An 11,186-nucleotide genomic window follows, 5' to 3' on the forward strand; every position below is an offset into this window, starting at 1 on the left:
GTTTTCCATCTGGACATCGCGCTGATATCTCAATGGCATTTACATGCGCTGGAGCCCATTGCGACCTCACAGCTAAAGGCTGAACCTCCATCGTCTCAGAAATATCCAACATCGAGGCTAAGGTAGCCAAGGCGTCTGCAAAATGATTCTTGGTTCTCGACAGATGGGTAAATGTGATACTCTTGAATTTCTTGGCCAGAGATTCGAGATAGAAATTATACGGGATCAATTTTGATTCTCTTGTCTTCCAATTACCATTGGTTTGACAAATTATTAGAATTGAATCTCCAAATACATCAATCTCTTGGACTTTCAAAATTAAAGCTGCCTCAAGTCCTGCGATACAAGCTTCGTATTCTGCCATGTTATTTGTACATTCGAATTGCAACTTGATGGATATTGGGATGTATTCTTTCTTGGGAGATACAAGCACTGCTCCTATTCCTTGTCCTCGATTGTTAACGGCTCCATCAAAGTACATTGTCCATCTGGTACTTGGAATTTCTTCTTCAAGTTCCATGATCTCTTCATCAGGAAATTCAGCCTTCAGAAAAGCATTCTCCTCAACAGGAGCATCAGCTAGCTGCTCAGCAATAACCCGTCCTTTGACAGATTTCTGAGTGACGTATGTGATGTCAAACTCAGATAACAATAGCAACCACCTTGCAGTTCTTCCTGTAAGGGCGGGCTTCTCGAATAAGTACTTCAACGGATCCATCCGTGAAAGCAGAAATACCTTATTCGATAATAGATAATGTCTAAGCCTTTGAGTCGCCCAGACTAATGCTAGACAAGTCTTTTCCAAGATAGTGTACTTTATCTCGTACTCTAGCATTTTCTTGCTGATGTAGTAGATAGGCTTCTCCTTCTTAGATCCTACATCTTGCTGAGCAAGCATACAACCCATTGCTGTATCTGTGATGGACAAATACATCAACAATGGTTGACCAGGAATGACTGGGGATAAGACAGGAGGTAAAGACAAACATTGCTTGACTTTTTCAAATGCTTCCTGACATTCTTCATTCCATTTCTTGGAGGAATTCTTTTTCAATAATTTGAAGATGGGTTCACATGTCATAGTTAAATGAGATATGAATCTCCTCAAGTATTGCACTTTGCCAAGGAATCCACGAATTTGCTTTTCCGTCTTTGGTGGTTGCATTTCTTGGATAGCCTTGATCTTCTGAGGGTCCACTTCGATTCCTCTTTCACTGACCATGAATCCCAGCAACTTCCCTGACGTGACCCCAAATACACATTTATTTGGGTTCAAGCGAAGTTGAAACTTTCGGATTCGCTCAAAGAACTTTCTCAAAGCGACTGTATGCTCTGGTCGAGTCCTTCCTTTGACAATCATGTCATCTACATATACCTCGACCTCTTTGTGAATCATGTCATGAAGAAGAGTAGTCGCAGCCCTCTGATAGGTAGCTCCAGCATTTTTGAGGCCAAACGGCATTACTCGGTAACAGTACGTCCCCCATTGAGTAATAAATGCCGTCTTCATCATATCCTCAGGCGCCATCTTGATCTGATTGTAGCCTGAAAACCCATCCATGAAAGATAACAGAGCATGTCCAGCAGTGTTGTCTACCAGGATATCGATGTTCGGAAGAGGAAAGTCATCTTTTGGGCTCGCCTTATTCAGATCTCTGAAATCAACGCACATCCTGACTTTTCCATCTTTCTTGGGCACAGGAACTATATTTGCAAGCCATTCGGGATATTCCACTACTTCAATGAATTTTACTTCGAGTAGTTTCTTCACCTCATCATGAACCTTTAACTCCCATTCTGTCTTGAGTTTTCGGAGTTTTTGCTTCTTCGGTTTAATGCCAGGGATTAGAGGTAATCTGTGTTGGACAATATCTTTGCTCAATCCCGGCATGTCATCGTAAGACCAAGCAAAGACCTCCTTAAACTCTTTTAGCAAAGTGATTAATTCTTTGCGCTCCTCAGGAGATAAAGTTTTGCCAATCCGAATCTCCCGAATTAAAGTTTCATCACCTATATTTACGGTTTCAATTTCTTCTTCGAGTGGTTTTGCTCGGCGAATCTCCTCTTGTTGAATCATGTATTTGATTTCAAAAGGAGTTTCGTTGGCTTCCTCGTTTGAGGGGGAGTCTTGATTATTATTATTATTAGTTATTTGATCAGGCTTTGAAGCAGAATCAGAAACAGAATTAGAAATAAAGACAGGATCGTACACAAATGAGTCTTTTATTTCTTTTGCAGAATTGATGATTACATCGAATGATTCACCCACAGCGGGCGTTACAGACTCCGAATTCAAATGAAATGACATGTTGACATCAGTATCAACATAGACAGGACTATGTACAAATGAAGAATCAGTGAAAACATCTTCTGACCGAGACTCGACAGGAACCGACTCTTCACCACCTCCGAGAACTACTCCGACCTCTATGGTACCTGCATCAAAAGAAAAGTTAGAAATGACAGACTCTGGGTTGAACTCAGAAACTGACACGTTTTTTGAAATGACTGACTCTTTTGAAAGGACTGGACTATACTGGAGGACTACTTGGGGTATAACCTGTGCGGTCCAATTGTCTAAGGGTCCAGTAGCTGGAGTAATGCAGTTTTTGGGGCTCACGAAAGGCACATCTCCTCCAATCATAGCGATGATTGGGGCCTCGACCTGATATAGGGAGTCTAGGAGATGCGGCTCAATATTTTCCACCCAATCTGTAGCTGGTTTTTCTGCTATCGCTGCCAAGGTAAACTGCTCACTGTAGAAGTCTTCTGATAACTCATCTGTGAAGAAGATCTCTAACCCTGGAAGCCTCTTCCCAGTCTTATCGCACCAGGTATCAGGAAAACCATAGAACGGACAGTCTGCCCCTTCTCTTCTGAATCGGCCGTTCATAATCATGCTGTACGGTCCTGTCGGAAATTCTATGCCCCGACGACGGCATTCAGCCCTCTTCAACATATACTTTCTCATTTCTTGAACCTCTTTTCGGGTTGGCTGATATCCTAACCCAAATAAGCCATCTACTGCTTTCAACTCTGGCCACTCAGTAGGGCCTTGTAGATTTCTTCCCAGGCCAGCTCCTGGGACATAACCATATTTTCTCATTATCTTTACTACTTGAGTGTTTGCGCTTGAGAGAAACATTATTTCTTCATTCATTGCTTCCCCAAAGGAAATAGTAGAGACTTCTAAAGAAAAGCCGGTTAAACTAACATCTCTTGATTTTTCAGTGACCAATTCAGATGTTATTTGACCAATTTCCGGTTCAGGGTCGCCTCGCACTATGATCACCCGATTGTTTCGGACGAATTTCAATTTTTGGTGAAGTGTGGAAGGAACGACTCCAACTTTATGAAGCCACGGCCGGCCAAGCAGGAGAAAGAAAGATGTTTTGATGTCAAGAACCTGAAACTCTATCTCGAAAGTTTCACCTCCTATTTCGACTTCTGTGGCGAGTGTCCCGATGACATCTCTTCTAGTTCCGTCGTACGCCAATATCCCCTGTTCCGACGGGATAAAATCAGCTGGCCCGAATCCTAGAGTAGTGGCGGTGCTTAAAGGACATACATTTAAAGCTGACCCATTATCCACTAACACCTCGGGGACTCTCTTCTTGTTGCACAGTATGGTGATACAGAGAGGTCTTGTGTGATCTCTTCCTTCTTGAGGCAGATCCTCATCAGTAAATGACAATGTTCTAGAAACCCTGGCCATTGCCACGAGATTTACCAACTCATCGGGGGTAATTTCAACTGATACTTGAGAGGCATTTAATTCTCGAAGCACAACCTGTCTGTGTTTCGGCGATGCCATTAGTAAACCCCAGATGGACACGTTAGCTTGTGTCTTCTTCAGTTGTTTCAACAAATTTTCTTCTTCTTCATCCACAGTCTGCTTCTGTTTCAGATTCTCTGCAGCTCTTACAACTTCAGTAGGATTTTCTGCTCTGAGTTCTGCAGGCTTGAAGACACGACCACCTCGTGTGACATGGCGGAGCTCGTCACACTGATCTTCCAGAAGCAAGAAGTCTTCTTCTTCCAATCTTAAAACATAAGGGATCTTTTCTTTCATCTCTTTCTCCTCCTCACTCTTGAGGACATAAGAACAAGAACACTCAGAGGATCCTGTTAATCCTTCATCTAGAGGGGATAGTATATAAGGTTTCTTGTTTTCGATCGCTTCATCTTCATCATCCCATCTCAGAACATACGGTCTATCAGAAATAACCGCACAAATACGGGAGTGATCTAAGAGGATTTCTTCAGTGAAAATGGCATACACGTTCGGGGGAGGGATTGCATGTGTAGGTAATGGGTTTCGAGTGACATTAGGCGCTTCTACGGCAAGATCCTTTGCTTCTATCATGTCTTGGATCTTGTGTCTTAAAGCCATGCATTTGTCAGTCAAATGCCCTGAATTCTGATGATAATCGCAGTATTGGTCCTTCCTCCAATACTTGGGCAAAGGGTTGGGAAGCTCTCTAGGTTCCAATAGAGTAATCTTTTTATCTCTCAGCAACTTCTTCAAAGCCACTGATAAGGAGTAAGGGAGGGGGTCAAACTGACGAAAGACCTTCTTTTCAATAGGCCTCCTGACCTCAGTCACCGTTCTGGATGGTGGTTGATCATAACCCGGTGGTCTGGCATAACTGGAAGGCCTGGTATAGTTAACATTGGGCACCTCCTTCGGTGCCACAATAGGTCTTTTTCCCTCTCTCACATCAGACGAAGATCTTGATCTTAGTCCCTTGGACAAAGCATCTTCGATTTGAGTTCCTGTTTTTATCAGATGGTTGAAGTCCAGAAAATACTGAATAGCCATGTGATGATAGTATTGCGGGGATAGGTTCTTGACAACAATCTTAATTTGATCGGCATCTGATAATCGATGTGTCATCTGCGCCGCTTTACGCCTCCATCGGCGAATGAAAGAAGTGAAGGTTTCATTGTGCCCTTGTTTCAGCGCCTCCAGATCTCTTTTTGTCACATCTATTCCCTCCTCCATGGAGAATTGCTCAACAAATCTATTGGCAATATCCTCCAGAGTTCTGATCTCTTCGGTTTTCAAGCTTAAAAACCATTTCTTTGCTGTTCCAGTAAGAGATCTAGGGAAAAGAAGAGCAATCTGCTCTGGAGTAAGCCCATGCTGCTGTAAGAGAGGAATAAGGGCTTTCAGATGACTCTTGGGACATCCTGTCCCATCATACTTATCATGATCCGGCATCTTGAAATTAGGAGGTAGCACAACTCCCGGTATTATCATATACTCGGCCATGTTTAATTTTTTCGGACCCTGCATTTTCATGCTCTCCATCTCCTGGGCCATCTTATCCAACCTATCGACTATCCCCTTGCCTTTATCCAGATGGGGGAGACAGTTCTCTTCTTCATACTGCTCGTCATCAGAATTGTCAAAGACTGGCAACACAGGAGGCTGAGCCATCGTAGGAGGTGGGCGAGGCATGATTGGGGTTTGCTGAGGTGCAGGATTTTTGGAAGTAGATTCTCTGTCATTCTTTAATCGGGCTATTTCTTCATTAATGGTACTCAATTGCAACATTATAGCTTTCATCATCTCATTGGTGTCCATACCATTTTGCCCATTCTCTGCCATCGTTTCAGGGGTTGGTTGGACTGGTGAAAGTATTTCTTGAAAATTCAAGGAAGGTGATAAAGGAGAAGTAAAAGAAAAAGGTGACAAGGATTGTCGGCTCAGCCTGGAATCAGATGTCTGACGGGACCAGGTTGGTTTTGAAACGAGGATTTTCTTAGGAGCAATGGCTGCTCGAACAAGAATCCTGAAATGGAAATATAATCACTAGATTAAAATTTTGATAATCGAGATAAACTATTTTGATCAAACAATGACAAAAGAAACAAAAACACACTTTCATTAATAAGATTCAAATTGTGATTACAACGGATGAAAAATATTAATCTCTGATCACAGCTGGATAAACAGACTGACAAGAATGGGAAATACAGAAATCGGAATAACAAAACATGATATGGATCCTCAAGGCTCCTCAATCCGAGCTCTCCGGCTTGCGGGCTCTTCCGATATTTCTTCACGTCGGAATTTGCGAGATAGACCTAACCTCCTTTCTATATTTTTGTTTCCCCAAGCAGCCACAATGGATCGGACGAGATCAGGAGTAAGATCTTCACAAAGAGGAGGGACTATGATTCCGGGAGGACATGGAATTCCCGTAATCTGATGGAGAATTCGAATGGGTGCATAAAAGGAAGATTTCTCGGTACCCATGAGGTAAACAAATGAATGCGGGTAAGTGCTAGTAAAAACGTGGAAACATGAATGACTTACCCAGCGAAACTGGCTCTCCTCTACATGTTGTAACCAATTGTGCCATTCATCAATGGACTGAGGTTGGTTGGCTATTGGTTTCCATGTATGGAAATTCTTCAGGGTATACGGATTTTGTTTTTGTCGCTGAAGAATTTGAAATTTTTCACCAAGCCAGACATACAACAACTTCACACACCCACAGAAATTGTCTTTGATATTTTGGGAAGCAATAAGATCTAGTCCCAAAAAGGTCTCTGCTAACATGGTAGGAATGGGATTCCTCCCTTTGTTAATTTGGTCTACCACAGTTAACAAGGTTAACGGAGCAACACGAGGGTTTTTCCGAATGACATATCGCGCAAAGACACTAAAAATCAAAGCATTGCGTCGACAACTCTGAAAACGAGAGTTAGTAGGATCGACGTTTTCAGAAAAAAGGGTGATGAGGTTTTGAACTTGCACACACGTATCCGTTAAGCATGAAAGTGCATCAACAGTTTGATTTTTGAATAGCTTGCAAAAAATGGAATGAGAGGAATCTATGTTCGAAGATTGTATCCAAAGTCCATCTGTTGGGAGCTCTAATAAAGCACACCAATCTTCGAATATAGGACAAAGCTCGAAGGATCCAAATCGAAAAACATGAAGATTAGGATCCCAGAATCTAGCGGCTGCTTGGAGAAACTTCCAATTTATATCGGAAACACTCAAATGATTGAAGGCACAGATGAACCGATCAGCCATACTCCTATCCGAAGATTCTAGCGAAAGAGCCCTAATAGTCTCGCTTATCCAGCCTTTCAACAAATTATTCGCCATGATTTAACCTAAACACAAAGAATAGGATGGGATAATTAGGGAATGGAGAATAACTTGGAATAAACAAAGAATAAAGATGGACTTAACCAATAATCACAAGAAGGATATAATTGGCGACATCAAATGTTCCATTGATGATCAAAGATGATCAGAAACTCAGGGAAGAGACCACGGTCATAAAATGACAAAAGTAGATCATAGACCGGATCTAAATCTGACAGGTGGACGACAAAAATGTACGATCAAGAAGATCAATAATGATAGACTATGGTCATAGAGACAGCAGACAAGCTATCGACCATATCTAAGACAGGACGAACAATAATTTGAGTAATACAACAAAAGAATGGATAAATGAAGTTTGCATTTGAAGGATGAAAACAGGTAATATTTATCATCACTGGGTCAAGGAATAAACCATAGCTATGAGTGTGACAGGTAGAAGCCACTAGCTAGGTTTAGATCTGAAAAATGAATATACATGATTGATTGATTCAAGCCCAGGAATCTCTACTAGAAAGTGGGTCCTGATCTTATAATCAAAAGATATATGGACAAAAATCTCAATGAATAGAGCAAAAGATAGGCCACGACCATGAGAGGGCAAGTGAAAGCCACTGGTCGGGTCTAGATCCGAAGAACGGACTGATATGACTAATTTGATTAGATAAGGAAGCCTCACTAATGAGTAGGCTCCAATCTGATAATCAAAATATAGATATATACATATATATCCTAACCAGGGGCACCAGCCCTAAATATGATCCCATAGAGTCAAGAAGCTTGACTCAAGACAGAGATGTGAGTGTATTAGGACTGCGTCTGTAGCCACATAAGGTGAACTGCAATAATCTATGGATAGGACATGGCTCCTAAATCTAAGCTCCAACATGTGTAAGCAACACATGTTCGTCCTTATATGAATGCAATATATATATAAGCACATGCAGATCCTAATTGGGTTTTACTAAATCAACATATATATCCATGTACATAATATATGTAAAATGAAAGTAGAGCTCCGGACTCAATATCAGGTACTATGCATATGATCCATACTTTAAGTATATAACACAAGTACACCGAGTGTTATATACAGTATGCTTCATTGCTCACCGGCTGCTGTAAACACAAGTACACCGAGTGTTTACGACTGCAGCACTGGCGCATAGCTTGGTAATAGATACAACAGCACCATCTGGATAGTGATATCCCATGAGGCACGCATTATATCTATCCCGTGGAGCCAATAATAAGAAAATCAATAAAAGAAAATAAGGAACAAAATGATGTATGCTGTGCAGTGTGTGAATCCCTTGTTTTAAACACCTATTTGGTGCCCCTGGATTCTAAGCGATTACATTCCCATTTATAATGATTTTAGCTCAAAATTCTTCAAAATTAATAACAAATGGCATTTTAACAGAGTTAGGCAATATCTCGAAAGAGAAATCCCCAGCAGAGTCGCCAGCCTGTGGACCCCGATCCGAGAGAGGTGCGGCGGTGAGGGACGTGCCCCCACGCGCTAACAGTCTCAGGATCATCCACGTGAATGGAGAGCTCTACCAAGGAACTCTCGAAAGAAGAAATGCCCCTCACAGCATGAGTAGCGATACAAAGGTGAGATACCTCTCGATTCGGGGACTAGCCCAGATTCGAGGCGTACCTTAAACAAAGAAGAGTCGCCATCCAAGAAAAAAGGCAAATGGGCCCTGGATCCCTTACTATGCTCTGTTGCAACGGATAACCAGAGATTATAAAAGAGGGTTCGTGCCTGGTTACGAATTTGGAAGGTCTAAAGAGCACCTCATCCGCCCAAGTGTAAACACCTGGTCTCTTATGCCATTTATTTAATGATTTTGAAGAGTTTTGAGCAAAAGTCATATGAAATGAGAATCAATATCTCCGAGAAGACGTCTATCTAATCATGCATGTCTCGGAGATGAATTACAATCACACATAAAAGAAATGAAATAAGTGTCGCCTAAGCAAAACTAGGTTATAAGTGACATGCCTAATGGGTGTCTAAGTTCTGGTGAACAAACACATGCATGACGCACCAAATAAGTACAAGGTCTGCGCAATAAAGTAAGAAAACACTGCAAAACATAGAAAATGACTCGATACCATACAACCCTAAAACTCTAATCTATACCTAGGCCCGAGTCTTTAGATGATCTGATGTTCATCCAAAGAAGCCTACGTATCCCCGCCTCCACGAGAATCAAGGCAACGTAGTTCTTCGCACTTATTCTAAGCTATGATGCCTAAGACATCTAGACCTTTATCCTAGACTCAATCTAAAAGACCGGACTAGTTCTTAAAGCTTCTTATGTGATTATTTAAATTCCAATGAATTGTAGATTTTAGGACACCCTATATGTCCTAACTAAATGCAGGTTAGCCCTAAGCTAATGCAGGTGGTTCCTATAATCTAATGTGTAGCTAGGCTGTATATCCTAAGGAAAACAATAGGATCTATCGCATCTTAGACCTAGTCATCAATTGGCGATGTGGATCGCCAACTGACCGGACGGAGGCGTAAAACTCCTAGCTAGGACTCACTCCTAACTCTAACACAAGCAAATGAAATACACAACAAACAAACAACGAACGAGGGAGCAACTCCCGACTCAAAAACTCTCTAACTAGAACAACTTCCTAACTCTAAAGGAAGATCCTTTCGAAAAAAAACAATATTTTGAAAGATTTTTATAATTTTGAAAGATTTAAAATGCTTATCTTTAAAGGTTTGGCTGGACTTGGGATGTGAATCCCAAGCTGCACTACGTACCCTGTTGAAAGGGATCAAGCCAACGTAGTTCGGAACAGAATTCCTAACTACTCTCCTAATGACTCAAGATTTTTGAGATTTTTGGTTTTTCAGATGTTTTTGTTATTTTTAAGTGTTTTTGACTCAAGGGGAATAAATCCTATCATCATAAGGGGAGGACAGACTCCCGATATCCTTCAAAGGTTGGACAGCATCCTATGCTTTGCGGGGGAAAAGAACAGAAACACAGCTCTGCAAGGGTTGGACAACATCCTATACCTTGCAGGAGCGGATAGAAAAACACAAGATTTGATGAGAGGTTGGATAAAATCCTAACCCCTATGACGATAGGACTGACTCCTGAAAGAAAAACAGACTCTCTAGCTAAGGACAGACTCCTAGGCTAAGGACTGACTCTGAAAATAGGATTCTAAGAAGGAGGTGCTAATGAGACAAAGCCTGTCTCCTAAAAGAAAAAGAGATAAAGAAGGGTGCTAGTGAGACTATCAAGCAAGATAAAACTCACAAGTACCAAGGAAAAAAAGACCTTGCGCATATTTAGCAAAGGTAAAACATCCGGCCGGGCCGGACAGCTACCTAGCCCTAGGGTGCAACAAATGTGCAACCCAATACCCATAGGGTAAGGGGTATGATGCCAAGCCGAGCAAGGTGTTCTTCCAAAAACCAAAAGACGCACAAAGATGAGGTTTAGGAAGAAAAATGAGATTGGATGAGACTCCTAAACAAAAAGATGAGCTCCAAGAGAGGTGCTGACGAGACATGGCATGTCTCCTAAGGATAGACTCACTAATGAGACAAAGCTTGTCTCTAAAGGATACAACTTTCTCTGTCTGAGACATAGCCTGTCTCCCTAAATTGAGGCTTTAAATGACAAAGTTTAAGGGTATCTCAAAAGACTGGGCACGTCTTAAAAACAAACGAGGGAAGGGCTACTCGGACTAAGAGAGTCCCCTAAGGATGGGCTTAGGCTAGCGCCTTCATCGCCCTACAAGAAAAGGGGATTCTAATATCTAAAGAAAATTAACAGCAATCTATAAGACTGTGTTAGTCTATCAAAGAGAGAAGAAAAAGCTGCCAGATAATTGCAAATTTCACTCTATTTTTATAAAAATAAATCAAGTGCTAAGCAAAGAAGAATTTTCAATAAAAAAAACAATACACAATCTAAAGCAATCATAAAATGATAAACAACATTAATTAGTCCAGACCAGCCGCTGGATAGCCTAATAAAGTAAAATAAAACAATATCAAACACTTCTAAACCAA

General features: G+C 41.4%; 1 protein-coding gene across 1 annotated transcript; it reads right to left on the reverse strand.

The window, feature by feature from the left end:
- Positions 1–2,427: 2,427 nt before the first annotated feature.
- On the reverse strand, positions 2,428–5,614 carry LOC143855945 (uncharacterized). The gene is made up of 2 exons (XM_077365990.1): positions 2,561–5,614; positions 2,428–2,436 (listed from the first exon to the last, which is right to left on the reverse strand). Exons 1-2 carry the CDS (start codon positions 5,612–5,614, stop codon positions 2,428–2,430), a joined length of 3,063 nt encoding a protein of 1,020 aa, XP_077222105.1.
- Between the last annotated feature and the right edge of the window lie 5,572 nt (positions 5,615–11,186).

Source organism: Tasmannia lanceolata, unplaced genomic scaffold, assembly GCF_043159265.1.
Source record: "Tasmannia lanceolata isolate RefF3 unplaced genomic scaffold, GAP_Taslan_0.1 ptg000023l, whole genome shotgun sequence".
NCBI lineage: Eukaryota > Viridiplantae > Streptophyta > Magnoliopsida > Canellales > Winteraceae > Tasmannia > Tasmannia lanceolata.